This window comes from Nerophis lumbriciformis, linkage group LG23, assembly GCF_033978685.3.
Source record: "Nerophis lumbriciformis linkage group LG23, RoL_Nlum_v2.1, whole genome shotgun sequence".
Taxonomy (NCBI): domain Eukaryota; kingdom Metazoa; phylum Chordata; class Actinopteri; order Syngnathiformes; family Syngnathidae; genus Nerophis; species Nerophis lumbriciformis.
Window position 1 is genome coordinate 42,431,727 of NC_084570.2, and position 20,930 is coordinate 42,452,656.

The 20,930-nt window shown below is 42.5% G+C and overlaps 1 protein-coding gene across 1 annotated transcript; it reads left to right on the forward strand.

Moving 5' to 3' along the window:
- Positions 1-461: 461 nt before the first annotated feature.
- LOC133622548 (uncharacterized) lies at positions 462-17,737 on the forward strand. Its single transcript, XM_061985376.2, has 10 exons — positions 462-848; positions 5,190-5,363; positions 6,203-6,360; positions 6,476-6,674; positions 7,909-8,005; positions 8,491-8,662; positions 17,170-17,204; positions 17,269-17,347; positions 17,419-17,582; positions 17,647-17,737. Exons 1-10 carry the CDS (start codon positions 619-621, stop codon positions 17,686-17,688), a joined length of 1,350 nt encoding a protein of 449 aa, XP_061841360.1. The 5' UTR covers positions 462-618; the 3' UTR covers positions 17,689-17,737.
- Positions 17,738-20,930: the final 3,193 nt, after the last annotated feature.

Sequence of the window (20,930 nt, forward strand, 5' to 3'; positions counted from 1 at the left end):
GTTACACAAGAATCATTTCAAAGGAAAGTCTCTTAATGAAGCACTGCTGCCACCTACTGGTTGGACATTTTGTGACATTTTGGTGAGTTTTAAAATAAGACATGAGATGCCACACCGCGGTTTTAAGTGTATCTACTGTAAATGTGAGTTTATATTATATTTGAATATACATTTAGTCTGGCTTGAGTTCATTTCTTAGGTCCGAAATTAATTTCTAGTGTCAATCTTTTTGTGTTAAATAATAAAAGAATACTATTGTATACTAAAAAATAATATAATATTAATAAAATAAAATGTGCAAAAACAAAGAAAAAAGCATTCAAATGACAGCTTTGCTATATTTTAGGGTATTTCCCTCACCTCACTATTTAGTCTCTAATTCTGTAGCAAAAAACCCTCCCTGGTGCGTGCTTGTCTGTGTGACTCCTCCCTCCCATTATTGCTGCGTGTCGTCACATCCGGCACCAGGTTTTGACAAATCAAGTGCGGCTTTACCAGGAAAAAAGCCCGACTGTTCGTTTACTTCAAAGCACCGGCTCACGTCATTCTCTTCAAAGAGCCCACTTTCAAAAAAAGAACCGGGTCGTTCGCGAAGGACTCGCCTGCAGACACGGAAAGATGTCTTCCGTGTTGTTGTTGTTGTTAATTAGTTGTCCTGCCCTCGGTTCTGGTCCAGACTTGGAGGTGGGTCGGGTCGAGCTGCGGCGCGTGCGGAGCCTCGCGGCACATTCCAAATACGGAGAGTGTTGGGCGCGTGCACTGGAAGAGCTGGACGCGCACTGCCAGGAGATGACGTCAGAGACACAGGGCCGCTTGGCGCTTAAATTCACACACTGTCACCTGAGCAGGTGAGCGTTGTTGCCGTGATAGCTCACCTTTGTCACAATATAGGTTTCATTGTCCGAAGATGCCAGGTACGACAGTGTCAGGCAGGCAGCACCGACACTACAACTCTGTAATGGCGGCTCTGTGGTCAGCCACCAACTTTTTCTCTTTGTCGCTCAATGTGCTTCTTTCACTCAAGTCTAGATGTTAGTTTTATGAGGCTGATTAGTTGTTTATCGTAACAATCTCAAACTAACGTTAGCATGTTTGTTTGTTGTCGCTAGTAGGCTAGCAGCTAGTTTACGTGGCTCGTCCGTACTATTCCAGACTACGGCGGCCGTTGAGGATCAAAAAGCTTTAGAAGGGATATGTGTCACGTGACGTGTAAGCAACAAAATATCACGATAAAAATTAAATTAATTTAAAAATAACCCTAACCCTAAATTGTGATATTTATATCCATACATATAGAATTGTTTATAACGGACGCAAAATATGCACCATTTTGTTGTGTCTTCAGCCTTGTTTTGATGAGTTAAATGGTCTTACATTAGTTATAGCGCCACCTGTCGTTGTCATGTAGAGTCATCCCTCATTTATCACGTGATAAGTGATTCTGGTCTCCATCCATTGTCTACCGCTTGTCCCGTTCGGGGTCCCGGGGGTGCTAGAGCTTATCTCAGCTGCATTCGATAGACAGACAACATTCACATTAACATTCACACACTAGGGCCAATTTTAGTGTTGCCAATCAACCTATCCCCAGGTGCATGTCTTTGGAGGTGGGAGGAAGTCGGAGTACCCGGAGGGAACCCACGCAGTCACGGGGAGAACATGCACACTCCACACAGAAAGATCCCGAGCCCAGGATCTGGTCTGCACGTGGTAAATTAATGTTCACAGAGTAGGAACTATTAATTATGAGATAAATATTTTCCTAGCTAGATAATAAAAAAAACTTCTTTATGACCTTATAAATACTACAAGGTTATGACAGCCCTCTAGACATGAAATAACACCCACGTTGACACCTTTACACTTGTTTAATCCAATATAGTAGACATAATAAAAATAGATAATACATATACTGTCCAGAATGTAGTAGCCATGGTCTCCATCACTGCTTTAGTATGCATATTTTTCGTCTATTTAGACCAGGGGTGTCCAAAGTGTGGCCCATGGCTATTTTTTTTAACGGCCCGCGGCACATTCTAATAATACTATTAAAAACAAAAAACTAAACTAAAAAAGTGGAATAAAAGCTCAAACAGGTGAAATGTAACGAGAAAAAGTTGCAATGTTGACTTTAATAACACAAAGCTGCCATGCAGGCTGTTTTTTTTCCTTAAAACTTTCATTGCTCAAAAAATAATAACGACTCAAAATCAGTGTTGCTATGAATGAGTTTATATCAAATAGTCCACTTTGAACTATTTTTGGGGAAAATGTTGCATACTTTGTATATATATATATATATATATATATATATATATATATATATATATATATATATACACACACACACACATATATTCCACTTTGAACGTTTTTGTGTGTGTGTGTGTGTGTGTGTGTGCGTGCATGTTATGTATATATATATATATATATATATATATATATATATGTATGTGTGTGTGTGTGTGTGTGTGTGAGTATATATATATATATATATATATATATATGTAAATACTGTATGTATATATTTATATACAGGTAAAAGCCAGTAAATTAGAATATTTTGAAAAACTTGATTCATTTCAGTAATTGCATTCAAAAGGTGTAACTTGTACATTATATTTATTCATTGCACACAGACTGATGCATTCAAATGTTTATTTCATTTAATTTTGATGATTTGAAGTGACAACAAATGAAAATCCAAAATTCCGTGTGTCACAAAATTAGAATATTACTTAAGGCTAATACAAAAAAGGGATTTTTAGAAATGTTGGCCAACTGAAAAGTATGAAAATGAAAAATATGAGCATGTACAATACTCAATACTTGGTTGGAGCTCCTTTTGCCTCAATTACTGCGTTAATGCGGCGTGGCATGGAGTCGATGAGTTTCTGGCACTGCTCAGGTGTTATGAGAGCCCAGGTTGCTCTGATAGTGGCCTTCAACTCTTCTGCGTTTTTGGGTCTGGCATTCTGCATCTTCCTTTTCACAATACCCCACAGATTTTCTATGGGGCTAAGGTCAGGGGAGTTGGCGGGCCAATTTAGAACAGAAATACCATGGTCCGTAAACCAGGCACGGGTAGATTTTGCGCTGTGTGCAGGCGCCAAGTCCTGTTGGAACTTGAAATCTCCATCTCCATAGAGCAGGTCAGCAGCAGGAAGCATGAAGTGCTCTAAAACTTGCTGGTAGACGGCTGCGTTGACCCTGGATCTCAGGAAACAGAGTGGACCGACACCAGCAGATGACATGGCACCCCAAACCATCACTGATGGTGGAAACTTTACACTAGACTTCAGGCAACGTGGATCCTGTGCCTCTCCTGTCTTCCTCCAGACTCTGGGACCTCGATTTCCAAAGGAAATGCAAACCAAACCAGCCATGTCATCTGCTGGTGTCGGTCCACTCTGTTTCCTGAGATCCAGGGTCAACGCAGCCGTCTACCAGCAAGTTTTAGAGCACTTCATGCTTCCTGCTGCTGACCTGCTCTATGGAGATAATAATAATAATAATAACTGGGATTTATATAGCGCTTTTCTAAGTACCCAAAGTCGCTTTACATGTAGAACGCATCAATCATTCACACCTGGTGGTGGTAAGCTACTTTCATAGCCACAGCTGCCCTGGGGTAGACTGACGGAAGCGTGGCTGCAATTTGCGCCAACGGCCCCTCCGACCACCACCTATCATTCATCATTCAATTCACCGGTGTGAGTGGCACCGGGGGCAAAGGGTGAAGTGTCCCGCCCAAGGACACAACGGCAGCGATTTTTGGATGGTAAGAGGCGGGGAGCGAACCTGCAACCCTCAGGTTTCTGGCACGGTTGCTCTACCCACTACGCCATGCCGCCCCTAGATGGAGATGGAGATTTCAAGTTCCAACAGGACTTGGCGCCTGCACACAGCGCAAAATCTACCCGTGCCTGGTTTACGGACCATGGTATTTCTGTTCTAAATTGGCCCGCCAACTCCCCTGACCTTAGCCCTATAGAAAATCTGTGGGGTATTGTGAAAAGGAAGATGCAGAATGCCAGACCCAAAAACGCAGAAGAGTTGAAGGCCACTATCAGAGCAACCTGGGCTCTCATAACACCTGAGCAGTGCCAGAAACTCATCGACTCCATGCCACGCCGCATTAACGCAGTAATTGAGGCAAAAGGAGCTCCAACCAAGTATTGAGTATTGTACATGCTCATATTTTTCATTTTCATACTTTTCAGTTGGCCAACATTTCTAAAAATCCTTTTTTTGTATTAGCCTTAAGTAATATTCTAATTTTGTGACACACGGAATTTTGGATTTTCATTTGTTGCCACTTCAAATCATCAAAATTAAATGAAATAAACATTTGAATGCATCAGTCTGTGTGCAATGAATAAATATAATGTACAAGTTACACCTTTTGAATGCAATTACTGAAATAAATCAAGTTTTTCAAAATATTCTAATTTACTGGCTTTTACCTGTATGTGTGTATATATATGTATGTGTGTGTGTGTGTGTGTGTGTGTGTGTGTGCGTGTGTGTGAGTATATATATATATATGTAAATACTGTATGTATATATTTATATATGTGTGTATTTATATGTATATATGTCTTTGTATATATGTGTGTATATATATACATATATAATGTGAAGTGTGTGTGTATGTAAGTTTATATATATGTGTATATATATATGCATATATATATATATATATATATATATATATATATATATATATATGCATGTATGTGTATATATACAGTACATAAAATGTATGTATGTGTATGACCTATTTTTAATATTTTTTTGACAAACTTGAAGGAGCCCCAAAGGTTTAAAAAAAATTATATATTATTTATATTGGGTTTGAAAATAATTTTTTTTCAAGATGACTCTTTCATGCTTCAATTTTTCAGTTTGTACCCCTAAGGGGAAAACATCTCGGCACCCCTAATTTAGACATTTGATGCTTCAAAATGCTTCATTTGTGCCAAAAGTACATGTAGAATATGCTTTAAAAAAATCTGTGGATCGAACTTCGAAACACGATGTGGCGAGGGGGGACTGCAGACTGAAAAGACTTGGAGTGAAAATAAAACAAAAAGTCGTACGAATCACTAAACACTGATTCATGATGCAATACACAAAAGAGAGGAAGAGAACCCTTATCATCAAACCCTCCTCACTGTCTTCCTCAGCTCAGGCAGGGCTTTCCCCTCCTGCCCTGAGGGGTCAGGGGTCAGCAGCTGCACATCCTCGATGGACCCTGTGGCCTTCAACTCTTACACCGAGTTCTTCACGCACGCTCACGCCATATGTCACTTCCTGCACGCCGAAGCCTCGCACGACCGAGCCGAGAACACCATGCACAGGTAACCAAACCCAACATGAACAAGTAACACACACACACAACATGCACAGGTAACACACACACACGACATGCACGGGTCACACACACCCAACATGAACAAGTAACACACACACAACATGCACAGATAACACACACACACACGACATGCACGGGTAACACACACCCAACATGAACAAGTAACACACACGCACGACATGCACAGGTTACACACACGACATGCACAGGCAACACACACAAACAACATATACAGGTAACACACACACGACATGCACAGGCAACACACACACAACATATACAGGTAACACACACATAACATGCACAGGCAACACACACACAACATATACAGGTAAGTGAAGTGAAGTGAATTATATTTATATAGCGCTTTTCTCTAGTGACTCAAAGCGCTTTACATAGTGAAACCCTAAGTTACATTTAAAGCAGTGTGGGTGGCACTGGTAGCAGGTGGGTAAAACGTCTTGCCCAAGGACACAACGGCAGTGACTAGGATGGCGGAAGCGGGGATCGAACCTGGAACCCTCAAGTTGCTGGCACGGCCGCTCTACCACCCGAGCTATACCGCCCCTTTACAGCTGTAACACACACATGACATGGACAGGCAACACACACACAACATATACAGGTAACACACACATGACATGCACAGGCAACACACACATGACATGCACAGGTAACACACATGACATGCACAGGTAACACACACACACATGACATGCACAGGTAACACGCACACACAACATACAGGTAACACACACATGACATGCACAGGTAACAACACGCTGAGAAAGTTGACACAGGTATGTATGTGATTGTGTGTGCCAGGCTGACTGAGAGTTCTGCAGGTGTGGTGGAGCAGTTGGAGTCCACCAAGCACATGGCTGAGGAGCTGATGGAAGCCCAGAGTGTGGCCTTGCAGGCACAGCAGGAGATCCTGGAAAGTGGGAAGGAGCTGAGACTCACCCTGAGAGACTCCACCCAGGGTAATACGCACACGCCGACACTCATTAACACATTTAGTACAAGACTAAATATAGTCAGTCTTCTGCCCTCTGCTGGATAAAAGTGGTGCTGCTCCATGTCACATGACAACCACAGGTCTGAGGTCAATGTTCTCCGAGCTGAGCAGCATCTCCAGGGAGCAGCAGGTGGCGCTCTCGGAGCTCTTCAGCAGAGTGTCCTTCCTGCAGAACTTCCTGATGATGGAGGCGCACAGTGCCACTTCCTGCCTGTACAACGCCGGTGCCCTCTGCGTCTCCTTCCTCCTCACCTCCACCCAGCGCTCCTCCAGAGCCAGGTAACTCCTCCCCCGGCACCATCTACCGGACTGCCTTGCTCACCGCTACGGCTAGACCTGGGGTGTCAAACTCCTTTTTATTGAGGGCCACATCACAGTTATGGCTGCCCTCAGAGGGACAAAATAGATGATGTGACCCACCACATTGAATGAGATGGGAAGGCCACATTAATAAGGCCACATTAATAAGGTTACCGGTCACATTAAATGACGAGACGGACTAAGTTAAATTATGTGGCAGGCCACATTGAATGATATGGCGGGCAACATTAATGAGGTGACAGGCCACTTTAAATGACGAGACGGGCTAAGTTAAATGATGTGGCAGGCCATATTAATAAGGTGACAGGCCAATTTAAATGACGAGATGGACTAAGTTAAATGATGTGGGGGGCCACATTGAATGACATGGCGGGCCACAATAAGGTTATGGGCCACTTTAAATGATGGGATGACTAGGTTGAATGACATGGCGGGCCACATTGAATGACATGGCAGGCCATATTAATAAAGTGACGAACCACAATAAATGACGAGACGAACTAGGTTAAGTGATGTGGCGGGTCACTTTAAATGACATGGTGGGCCAATTTAAGGTGACGGACCACATTAAATGACGAGACGGACTAGGTTAAATTACGTGGCTGGCCACATTATTAAGGTGACGGACCACATTTAAAATGACGAGACGGAATAGGTTAAATGATGTGGCGGGCCACCTTGAATGATATGGCAGGCCACATTAATAAGGTGACAGGCCACGTTAATAAGGTGACAGGCCACATTAATAAGGTGACAGGCCACATTAATAAGGTGACAGGCCACGTTAAGGTGACAGGCCACATTAAATGATGAGAAGGACTAGGTTAAATGATGTGGCGAGCCACATTGAATGAAATGGTGGGCCACTTTAATGATGAGACGGACTAGGTTAAATGATGTGGCGGGCCACATCATATGACATGGTGGACCACATTAAATGACAATACTGACTAGGTTAAATGACGTTGAATGACATGGGGAGGCCACATTAATAAGGTGACAGGCCTCTTTAAATGATGAGACGGACTAAGTGAAATGATGTGGTGTGCCACGAAAAATGGCGTTCCAGACCACATTGAATGACATGGTGGGCCACGTTCATGGCGTGCCGGCCACTTAAAAGGAAGTGGCAGACCACGGTGAATGATGTGGCAGGCAACATTAATGGTGTGTGTGTGTGTGTGTGTTGCAGGTTAGTGTTGTTGGGTCTGGTGTGTTTCAACTTTTACTTGGAGAGAAAGATCTGCCAGTTTGTGATGACTTCTGATCTCCCGGAGCACAAACAAATGGTAAGTGTGTCTCCTGGTGTGTGGCATGTGTGTGAGCGTGTATGTGTTGTGTGTGTGTTTTGTAACATGGGGTGTGTGTTGTGTAACACGTGTTGTGTAAAAGGTGATGTGTGTGTTGTGTAACATGTGATGTGTGCGTCGTGTAACATGTGATGTGTGTGTGTGTGTTGTGTAAACTGTGTTGTGTAACATGTGATGTGTATGTGTGTCGTGTAACATTTGATGTGTGTGAGTGTGTGTTGTGCAACATGTGATGTGTGTGTGTGTGTGTGTGTGTTGTGTAACATGTGATGTGTGTGTGTGTTGTGTGATATGTGTGTGTTGTGTAACATGTGATGTGTGTGTGTGGATGCTGTGTAACATGTGTGTTGTGTAACATGTGATGTGTGTGTTGTATAACATGTGGCTTGTGTGTGTGTGTGTGTGTGTGTGTGTGTGTGTGTGTGTGTGTGTGTGTGTGTGTGTGTGTGTGTGTGTGTGTGCAGGAGCTGGTCAGTGTTTACGTTGGCGTGCTGAGGAGGTTCATGGTGTGCGTGGCCGTGTTGGTTCTGCTCTGGGTGTGTGTCCGTTACGTGGACCCGGGTCAGCAGAGTCTTCTGGTCCTGCAGCAGCTCCGAGACACACAATGTCGCCTGCAGGAGGCCCTACAGAGAGCAGGTCTGTCTGTGGACTACATTCAAGTCCAGTTTTCAACACAGTTTTCACTAGGGATGGGTACCGAATTCGGTACTTTTACAGGCACTGACCGAATTATGTGTGCACCAGCGGGTATCAATTCACGTCAAATCAAATGGTGCCATATTTGGATATTTTGTTGCACGTGACGTCACGTCCGGTTGCAGACTAAACAGCGGCTCACGTAAACAATCAGTCAAGCAGCACTGAGAGCGGACTCAGCCAAGCTCCCTCCATGTTGCAATGTTCTACAGCAACAAGGCAAGTATGCTTGGTGGAAAACACTGCAACATAAAGTAAGGCTCCACTCATCCAACATGCGCTAGCTTGATGCTAATTTACCTGGGATTTGCCATAGACAAGCTACAATAGCATTAGCAATTTTACATGGCGATTTCAACACTTTCAAATTTAGTAATGAAAACTACAACTAAGATGAATGTTACAGCTGGTGTGGAATAAGCGCAATACTTACAGTATAAACTAGAGATTGGATCTTTGAAGGGAGCCGTTCCTTTTAAAAGAGCTGCCCACTGCTCCCCTCACCTCCCAGGGGGTGATCAAGGGTGATGGGTCAAATGCAGAGAATAATCTCGCCACACCTAGTGTGTGTGTGACAATCATTGGTACTTTAACTTTTTAACTTTAAAAGACTGGCTTGTTTTCATAGCTAGTTTTTTTTAACTTTTTTTTTCATCAAGGAAACAATTGCTAGTATCAGATAAGATGAGATGTATCAGATAAGAAAAGATGTAGCTCAAAACTATTTTTAATTTAGACAAATGTTGTTGGGAATTATTCTGAAGTTTTGGCTATAATTAAATTGTTTTGTTGTGTTTTTATTGTTTATTGCGGTGCCATATTTATTGCTTTGGCTTTGACATCACTCATTTGAATTTTCCCTCACTTTTAACAATATAGAACAGAATACACGCATAATAAGTAAGAATAAAATGCATTAATTTATAGAAAAAGTATAAATAAAATGACAATAAATATTAGGAGATAATGAAAATGTGAGTACATCATTTTACTACCATATATATATATATATAAATATATATATATATATATATATATATTTATTTATACACACATACATATATATATATATATATATATATATATATTAGAGATGCGCGGTTTGCGGGCACAACCGCAGATTATCCGCGGATCGGGCGGATGAAATTTTAAAAAATTAGATTTTATCCGCGGGTCGGGTCGGGTCGGGTCGGGCGTTTGAAATAAAAAAAAATTAGATTTTAAATAGATTCAGGCGGGTGGCAGTTAAACCAATTCGGAAATATATATACATAGTTAAATGTTGTTACCCACATACGAAAAACGAGCAGGCACCTGCTGCATATGCCACAACAGAAGAAAAAAAAAAAAAGAGATGGACACTTTTACGGAGCGGAGAAGGCCCCCGACGCCTCGCCGGGGTCCGGGACCGAGGCCCCTTCCCCCGAGAGGGCCCCACCGGGAGCCGTAGCTGAGGCGATCCGCGAGAAGGGCCCGACGCACGTCCAGGGTCACCACCGCGCCCACCGCACCGACACCCCGCCTCGTCCGCCTTCGCCGCGGCCGGCGTCACGCGCAGCAGGTAAGCAGCTTACCTGCCCGCCACCCCCGTGGCCGGGGGCTCGTAACAGGGGTCACTCCGCGCGCTCCGCCCGCGCAGCTTACCTGCCCGCCACCCCTGTTGCCGGGGGCGCGTAACAGGGGTCACTCCGCGCGCAGTGCGCTCACGAAAGGGGTGGGGCTCACCCTGGTTGATATAGACAGCAGCTAGGACGGTGGCCATGGACGTCGGAACCCGCTAAGGAGTGTGTAACAACCCACCTGCCGAATCAACTAGCCCTGAAAATGGATGGCGCTGGAGCGTTGGGCCCATACCCGGCCGTCGCCGGCAGCGAGACGCGCTTGGAGGTGCGCTCAGCGCGGCTCCCATATGATTGCGCACTGGTGTGCGTCTGGGTCGTGACAGCGTGGCACGCGAATGTCTGTGCTGCATTGGATCAGTCTCCTTTCTTTAACAGGCAAAAGCTTTATAACCTCACTAATGCCTTGCATCGTCTATATTAGATATATAACAACGGGCGGGTGCGGGCGGATGCGGTTCTGATCAAATGTTAGATCGGGTGGATTGCGGATGGTTGATGACTTTCTGATGCGGTTGCGGATGAAATAATTGCCTATCCGCGCATCTCTAATATATATATATATATATATATATATATATATATATATATATATATATATATATATATATATATATATATATATCCATCCATCCATTTTCTACCGCTTATTCCCTTTGGGGTCGCGGGGGGCGCTGGAGCCTATCTCAGCTACAATCGGGCGGAAGGCGGTGTACACCCTGGACAAGTCGCCACCTCATCGCAGGGCCAACACAGATAGACAGACAACATTCACACTCACATTCACACACTAGGGCCAATTTAGTGTTGCCAATCAACTTATCCCCAGGTGCATGTCTTTGGAGGTGGGAGGAAGCCGGAGTACCCGGAGGGAACCCACGCTATATATATATATATATATATATATATATATATATATATATATATATATATATATATATATATAAGGGCTGTGAATCTTTGGGTGTCCCACGATTCAATTCAATATCGATTCCTGGGTCATGATTCGATTCAAAATCGATTTTTTTTTTTCAATTCAACATGATTCTCGATTCAAAAACGATTTTTTTTCCCGATTCAAAACGATTCTCTAATAATTCAATACATAGGATTTCAGCAGGATCTACCCCAGTCTGCTGACATTTAAGCAGAGTAGTAGATTTTTGTAAAAAGCTTTCATAATTGTAAAGGACAATGTTTTATCAACTGATTGCAATAATGTAAATTTGTTTTAACTATTAAATGAACCAAAAATATGACTTATTTTATCTTTGTGAAAATATTGGACACAGTGTGTTGTCAAGCTTATGAGATGCGATGCAAGTGTAAGCCATTGTTCTTTTTTTATTTTTGAATTATAAATGTCAATGATAATGTCAATGAGGGATTTTTAATCACTGCTATTTTGAAATTGGAACTAATATTGATACTGTTGCTGATAATATTAATTTTTGTTTCACTACTTTTGGTTTGTTCTGTGTCGTGTTTGTGTCTCCTCTCAATTGCTCTGTTTATTGCTGTTCTGAGTGTTGCTGGGTCGGGTTTGGTTTTGGAATTGGATTGCATTGTTATGGTATTGCTGTGTATTGTTTTTTTGATTAATTAAAAAAAAATTTTTTTTTTAAATTAAATAAAAAAATAATACATTTTAAAAAATCGATTTTTTAAAAATGAGAATCGATTCTAAATCGCACAACTTGAGAATCGCGATTCAAACTCGAATCGATTTTTTCCCACACCCCTAATATATATATATATATATATATATATATATATATATATATACACACACACACACACACACACACAGTACTATAATACACCTCATGGTGCATTCTGGACACATCATCAGTGATTTTCCCGGGATTATAGGGTGTTTCGGGTCTTAATCAAACACCCTCACCGGGGCGACCCAGCCGGGGGTGATCAGTCCCTCGACTTGTGTCCAGGTAGCGTACTACGCCACGCGTCCCCCCTCCTCAACCAGAGCCAACGTGAAGCCTTTTCAGACGCTTCCAAGATGTTTTTTATGGCTCTTCGCCTGTGCAGTCCACAAATCCCAAGGAACCCCAGGACCCGGTGTAAGGACTTGCCTGCAAAACCCCTGCAGCCCACCTCAATAAGCTCGCAGCGGGCCTTCCACCCATTCCTCCAGCACTCAGCCACAAGATCTGCGTACTTTGCCCTCTTCCTTCCCTGAGCTTCCTCCATTCTGGCCTTCCAGGGGACAGTTGGCTCAAGGAGCACCACTTGTTTGTTGGCTCCAGACATCAAGACCATGTCTGGCCGGAGTGTCGTAGTTGTGATGATGTCTGGGAATCGCAACTGCCTCCCTAGGTCAACCAGGAGCTGCCAGTCCCTTGCTGTTGTTAGCAGGCCCCCCTGGGTTTTCCTGGAGGGTTGAGGTTTCTCTCCTGCTCGGACAAAGGCAATTGTGCTCTTGGTTGGGTGTTGCCGCTTACTGGTGTTCATGCCAGTGCAGATGGTGTCTGCTATTGCCCGCAGGACCTGGTCGTGGCGCCACCGATACCTGCTATCTCCCAATGCCTTTGAGCAACAGCTGAGGATGTGTTCTAATGATCTTCTTTTCTGACAGAGCTGGCACACAGGTGCCTCTATCAGGCCCCAGGTGAACAGGTTAGCAGGGCTTTGGGGACATCATAAACTGACTGGACCGAGGAACTTAAACTGGTGTGGCTCCGCTTTCCGGAGTTTGGTCCAAGTGATCTTGCGGCCAGCTATGTGCTCCCACTTGGTCCAGGCCTCCTGCTTGCTCATTCCCACCACTCTGCTGAAGCAAGCCTCCTCCACCTCGGTGCGAACCTCCTCTTGGACAAGCTTTCGCCATTCCTTTCCTCTGACTCTGCTGTAGTTTGGTTTTGTGTTGCTACCCAGCCCAGCCCGACCAGTGGCTACGGTTCCCACCAGGGTGGTGTGCCGCAGCCTTGCCTCTGCCCGCTCCACTGCATCCTGGGCACGCCACTTCCTTCCTGTTCTGACCTCCACACCTGCTGAAGATACTTTCCCATCAGCAGAATCTCTGTAGAGCAGGACTTCTCTGGCCCGGGAAACCTTGAACTCCTCTGCCAGACTACTGAAAGGAAGCTGCAGCTTGGTGTTGTGCCCAAACAAAGCAATGCTGCTTAGGCTCCGTGGCAGACCCAGCCACCTGCGCAGGAAGGAGCTGATCTTCCTCTCAAATCCCTCCACGATGGTCATTGGGAATTCGTAAATCAGCAGCGGCCAGAGGAGACGAGGCAGGATGCCATGCTGATATATCCAGGCCTTGAACTTCCCAGGAAGTCCTGACTTGTCCACAGCTGAGAGCCACATGTTGAGGTTATCGCTGGTAGCTTGACGTGCGGCGGTATCCTTCAGGTCGCTAGTGAAGAGCTTACCCAGGCTCTTCACTGGCTTTTCTGACACAGATGGAATTTGGGTGTCTGCCAGACTGAAGCGAAAGTGGTCGGTTACCTTTCCTTTTCTCAAGACCAAGGACCTGGACTTAGCGGCTTGAAACTCATTCTTGCCCAACTAATGAGTCGATCAAGGCCTTGAAGGAGCCATCTTCATCCAGACACTGATGTTGTAGTTACCATGAGATCATCCATGAATGCTCTAATCCGAGGTTGCCGTGTGCCGGATTTGGACAGAGGGCCTCTGCACTCTACTTCCGCAGACTTCACAAGCATATTCATGGCCAGTGCAAACAGAGACACAAAGATTGTACAGCCTGTGATGATGCCTTTCTCCAGAGAATGCCAATCTGATGTTGAAGTGCCAGAGGACACCCTCAGACTAAAGTTGTTGTAATAGTCGAGGATGAGATTGCAAATCTTCTCTGGGACGTGGTATCTGCTCAGAGACAATTCCACCAACTTGTGTGGAATCGATCCATAAGCATTGGCGAGGTCCAGTCACAGTACTGTCAAATCGCTTCTGCTCTCTCGCGCCTCACGGATCAGCTGTGTTATCACGCCAGTGTGTTCGATGCACCCTGGAACTCCTGGGACTCCTCCCTTCTGCACCGAGGTCTCAATATAGGTGTTCTTTAGGAGAAATGCCATGAGGCGATTGGAAACGATCTTGAAGAAAGTCTTGCACTCAACACTGAGGAGGGAGATTGTCCTGAACTGCTCGATGTTCCTTGCGTTTTCCTCCTTGGGAATCCATACTCCCTCTGCGTACGTCCACTGCTGAGGTACTTTCCCTTTTTTCCAGCTCACCCTGAAGATCTTCTAAAGACGCTCCAACAGGCGGGGACACTGTTTGAAGACCTTGTACGGAACTCCACTTGGGCCTGGTGCTGATGCTGTTCTGGCAGATTTGATTACCTCTTTAACTTCCTTCAGGGTGGGTTCACTGATGTCGAACAGGGTGCAGGGTTCTGGTGGGCATATGAGTGCTGCACAGTGGCCGAGGTCTTGCTCTCTCATGCCGTCGCTGTAGGTGTTCTTGATGTGGAGGTTGATGTCCTCCTCAGGACATGAGAGCTGACCACTCTTTGTGAATCCAAATGGATTTGCAATTAAGGCACTGCGCTTGCGGGCCCTTTCCTTGCCTCTCTTCCTGTGCCACTCGGCACGTCGCAAGGTGAGTAGCCTATCCCTTAACACACCTCTCAGTTCTGCCAAGGCTGCCTTCTCATTGTCGCTCGCCTTCCTGTACTGACTCCTGAGTACTCTAAGTTCTTGTCTGAGTTGGGAAATCTTGGTTTCTGGACGGTTTAGAATTGGTGCTGCAGTTGTAGTCTTGGTGGCACGTTGTTCCTTGATGCTAAACCTGTGTGATGCAATGCTAATTATGAATGTGCTCATTGTCTTGAGCATCTGGTCCACATAACCCTCGGCTGTTACTTCCAGGGCTGTATTAAGATCTTCATCAAACTGTTGCCACTCTGACTTCTTGTTGGCAGCGGGCCACAATATCAGACGATGCTCTGACGGTCTGCTTTGGGGTTGCACCGGTGGTGCTTGGAGGTTCTGGGCACTGTGGGGAGTGTCCGGGCCTGGATCCTCCTCCGTCTCATCAGGTGCCGCACAGGGTACTGGCACTGTGCGTTGCGCCACGGGTTTCCTTAGGCAGCCCATCTTGGTCTGATGTATCTTTAGACCAGTCAGGTTTTTGCGGAACTTGCCACATTTGCAGACTGCACTCGTAGTCAATTGTCCATTCGCAGGGGTCGTTACCAGAAAATCTGTCCGTTCGGGGCGCTCATTCTCCCCCCCTCTCGGGCGCCCCTGGGGGTATGTCTCTTTAGGGTTTTTCGTAGCGTTGTATGGGTGCTCCCTTGCTAGAGCTGCAGCTTGGTATGCTACACCTCCCTGCCCCGGTTGCCGTCTTTCCGGGCTGTCAACTGTCTCTCCAGTTGTCACCACACTTTCGGGGTTGTCATCCAGCCTCTTCCTGGAAGTTAATGGCGATGCCATAATGGATTAGTACTATAATACACCTCATGGTGCAACCTGGACACATCATCAGTGATTGTGTGTGTGTATATATATATATATATATATATGTATATATGTATATATGTATGTATGTATGTATGTACAGTATGTATGTAGATAGACGGATGTATATAGATGTGTATATATATGTGTGTGTGTGTGTGTGTGTGTATATATATATATATATGTATATATAAAACCTATATACATATTTTATATATACATATAAAACACACACACACAGATATATAATTTTTTATTTTTTTATATACTACCATACGTGGTGTGTGTACACTTGAACTACTACCCTTTGAATAATGAACCCCGAAAAGTGAATACAAGTCAATAAATAAAATAAATACAATATATATATGTATAAGTACCAATGATTGTCACACACACATGAGGTGTGGCGAAATTATTCTCTGCATTTGACCCATCACCCTTCCTTGATCACCCCCTGGGAGGTGAGGGGAGCAGTGAGCAGCAGCGGTGGCCGCGCCCGGGAATCATTTTTGGTGATTTAACCCCCAATTCCAACTCTTGATGCTGAGTGTCAAGCAGGGAAGCTAATGGGTCCCATTTTTATAGTAATATACAGTGTATGTATATATATATATATATATATATTATATGTATGCATATATATATATATGCATATGTGCTTTATTTTTTTCATATACTACCATACTTTGTGTGTACACTTGAACTACTACCCTTTGAATAACGAACCCCGAAAAGTGAATACAACTCAATAAATAAATAAAATAAAAATTAGATCCAATTTAAAAATATACACGTGTGTATATACTGTATATATATATTTATATGAAAAAATGTTTTCATTTATTAAGCGTTAATCCAAATGCTGCTAAGTTTCCTTTAACTCTGACTCATTTTCTGGTCCACTTTCTGACGTTAAATAAAAAATTAAAAAAACGCTCGCAACTGGGAATCAGTTCTCATCATTCACCTAAAAGAGCCGTTCAAAAGACTCGATTCGTTCTCGAACGTCACACCTACAGTACAAGCACTTTGTAGGGCGCAACATTACACATCCAGCGTCCTGGGAAAAGCCACTTCCTAGTTAGACAACATACCTATACAGCACTGCCACCTAATGTCTTGGAAGTGCAACTGCATCGTAAAAAAACCTCTAAGTTATCATAATCAGCTTGTTTTTTAATCGTACATAAAAAATATAATTCTATCATCCAACAATGAACACACGTAAAAATAATGTAATGTGCCCATCCCTAATTTTTCACTGTAGAAATGACCTGTTAGAGGGTCAAACTGCCCATCTTTCATTAGCATACAGGCAATGTATCACATGTCATTCAAGTGTAAAAAGAAGTTAAGGTTGCTCCGTCCACAGAGAACTTGGGCCAATGGAAGAAGGCGGAGCTGGAGGTGAGAAAGGTTCAAAGGTCACCTGTGTGAGAGGTGAGCAGACGATGAAAGGAGTTTGTTTCAGAGAAAAAGGGAAGAAGAGGAGAACACGTTGGTGTCCTCCAGCACTAACACCTGGGACCTGTCTCACCTGTCGCTCATTGGTCAGTTTGGCCACACCCATTTGTTGACTTGATGTGGGCGGAGTCATGAGAATTGTGTGTGTGTGCTACAGGCTGTTGCTCTGACAGTCCTCTCCATAGTGCGCTGATCGCCGTGGCAACAGAGACCTCAGTGCAGCCCCTACCTACCCACGATGCCTCAGTGGCCACCGTCCGGCGTCCTCCCCGCCAAGCCCCCTCGCCTCTGGTCTACAGCGTCCCGGTGGAGCACAGACAGGTACAGACCAGGAGTGGGGGTCCTGCATTTGGGAATTAATTCTGACCTTTGTCCCCTCCTCTAGCCTCGTTACAGCCTCAGGAGCCGAAGATCCCAGAAACTCTGAATTTTTAACACTTTTTATCTTCAATAAAAACCTTTTTTTTTTTAAAGAGTCAACCGTGTGGTGACACCATGACCTTTGACCCTGGGAGAAATTAACTGGAAAATCAAAACAGCCGGAGGCCATTTTAATATATATATATATATATATATATATATATATATATATATATTAAGTATAAAGTTATTTTTTATTTTTGTTAAAGCAATGTTTTTATGATAAAACACATTTGCAATATTTTCACCCAAATATTTGATGAGGAGCCTTAAATAGGTCCATAATTCAGCATTGATTAATTCATTATTATTTTTGAGCAATGACAGTTTTTCCAAAAAAAAAGTCCCACTAAACTTCTAGGGGACCCAAAAGGGTCCCACTCATTGTTTGTTTGTAGTTTTACTTTCAACACTTAAGTCTCCAGGTAAAAATTTGATTTTGATTCATAATTATGTTTTGAGCAATAACAGTTTTTTGTTTTTTTAGTGGGGTGGGTTTAAGTCCAACTAAAATCCTTAGGGTTCCAAAAGGGCTCCACTCATAAAAGTGTTAAAAATAAATCATACACTTTTTTTTAAACTTTCAATGCTTCAATATCTAAATCAACTTTCAATCTATCTTTTATCATTTTTTCCATGTTTTTTGGTTTGTTTATTGGCCTTGTTATCAAAATGCCAAAAAACTAAATATGCAATATTTTCCCGAGAATTTATTTCAAAGTGGAATGTTGGATGTGAAGTATTTGGAGCCTTAAATATGGCAATAATTTTTATTCATTATTATTTTTGAGCAATGACAGTTCTAAAGAAAAAAAAACTAAAATGCTAATTATAACAATTTTCAAGCTAATTTTGTATGTTTAATCCTAAAAATGATTTTTGATACTTGACACCATCTTGCAAGTATGCTAACGTTTCTTATATTAGCATGCTAACATTAACGTGCTAACTTTAAACTAGCCTTTGGAGCTAATTTTGTATGTTTAAACTTAAAAATAATGTTTTTGATACTTGGTTCCATCTTGGAAGTATGTTAACGTCTCTTATATTAGCATGCTAACATTAGCATGCCAATGTTTTATGCTCGCTTTAAGGCTAATTTTATATTTTAACTGTAAAAATCTGGATTTTTGATACTTGAGGCCATCTTTGAAGTATGTTAACGTCACCTATATTAGCATGTTAATGTTTTATGCTAGCCTTTAAGCTAATTGTGTATGTTTGAACTCTAAAGATCATGAATTTTGATACTTTGTGCCATTTTGAAAGTATGCTAACATATCTTTTTTTGGCATGCTAATTTTAGCATGCCAACGTTTTATGCTAGCTCTTGAGCTAATTTTATTTGTTTTAACTGAAAAATCATGGTTTTGATACCTTGCGCCATCTTGGAAGTATGTTACCGTCTCTTGTAGCTGAGATAGGCTCCAGCGCCCCCCGCGACCCCAAAGGGAATAAGCGGTAGAAAATGGATGGATGGATATTAGCATGCTTACATTTTATGCTAGCTTTTCAGTAGGGATGTCCGATAATGTCTTTTTGCTGATATTCGATATTCCGATATTGTCCAACTCTTTAATTACCGATACCGATATATAAAGTCGTGCAATTAACACATTATTATGCCTAATTTGGACAACCAGGTATGGTGAAGATAAGGTACTTTTTTTTCAAATTAATAAAATAAGGGGCGGTATAGCTCGGTTGGTAGAGCGGCCGTGCCAGCAACTTGAAGGTTGCAGGTTCGATCCCCGCTTCCGCCATCCTAGTCACTGCCGTTGTGTCCTTGGGCAAGACACTTTACCCACCTGCTCCCAGTGCCACCCACACTGGTTTAAATGTAACTTAGATATTGGGTTTCACTATGTAAAGCGCTTTGAGTCACTTGAGAAAAAGCGCTATATAAATATAATTCACTTCACTTCACAAAATAAGATAAATTAATTAAAAACATTTTCTTGAATAAAAAAGAAAGTAAAACAATATAGAAACTAGTAATTAATGAAAATGAGTAAAATTAACTGTTAAAGGTTAGTACTATTAGTGGACCAACAGCGCGCACAATCATGTGTGCTTACGGACTGTATCCCTTGCAGACTGTATTGATATATATTGATATATAATGTAGGAACCAGAATATTAATAACAGAAAGAAACAACCCTTTTGTGTGAATGAGTGTAAATGGGGGAGGGAGGTTTTTTTGGGTTGGTGCACTAATTGTAAGTGTATCTTGTGTTTTTTGTTGATTAAAAAAAAAAAAAAAACGCTACCGATAATAAAAAAAATGATACCGATAATTTCCGATATTACATTTTAATGCATTTATCATCTCTCTTTTTCAGCTAATTTTGTATCTTTACATCCTAAAATAGTACATTTTAATACGTGGCTCCATCTTAGAAGTATGCTAACTTGTCCTGTCATCAAGCTGCTGTTCGCACGTCAATGTTTTGTGCAAGCTTTCTAACTAAATTTGATTATGTAAACGTAAAAATCATGGATTCGGATACTTTGTGCCATCTTAGATGTATGTTAACGTCTCTTATATTAGCACACTAACGTTAGCATGCTTCAGTTTTATGTTAACGTTTAAGATAATTTTGTATCTTTACACCTAAAAATAGGGGATTTTAGTACTTGGCTCCATCTTAGAAGTATGCTAATGTGTCCTATGTCATCAAGCTGCCGTTAGCATGATAACATTTTGTGCTAGCTTTTTAGCTAATTGTGTATGTTTACACCTAAAAATAGGGCATTTTAATACTTGGTTCCATCTTAGAAGTATGTTAACTTGTCCTATGTCATCAAGCTGCTGTAGCATGCTAAAATTTTATGCTAGCTTTTTAGCTAATATTGTATGTTTACATCTAAAAAGAGGGCATTTTAATAATTAGCTCCATCTTATAAGTATGTTAACTTGTTCTATGTCATCAAGCTGCCGTTAGCCTGCTAACATTTTGTGCTAGCTTTTTAACAAATGTTGTATGTTTACATCTAAAAATCGGGCTTTGTAATACTTTGCTCCATCTTGGAAGTATGTTATAATGTCTCTTGTATTGAAAAGCTAGCATAAAACTGAAGCATGCCAATGTTAGCATGCTTCAGTTTTATGCTAGCCTTTCAGCTAATTTTGTATGTTTACAGCTAAAAATAGGGCATTTTAAGACTTGGCTCCATCTTAGAATTACGCTAGCTTGTCCTATGTCATCAAGTTACTGTAGCATGCTAACATTTTGTGCTAGCTTTTT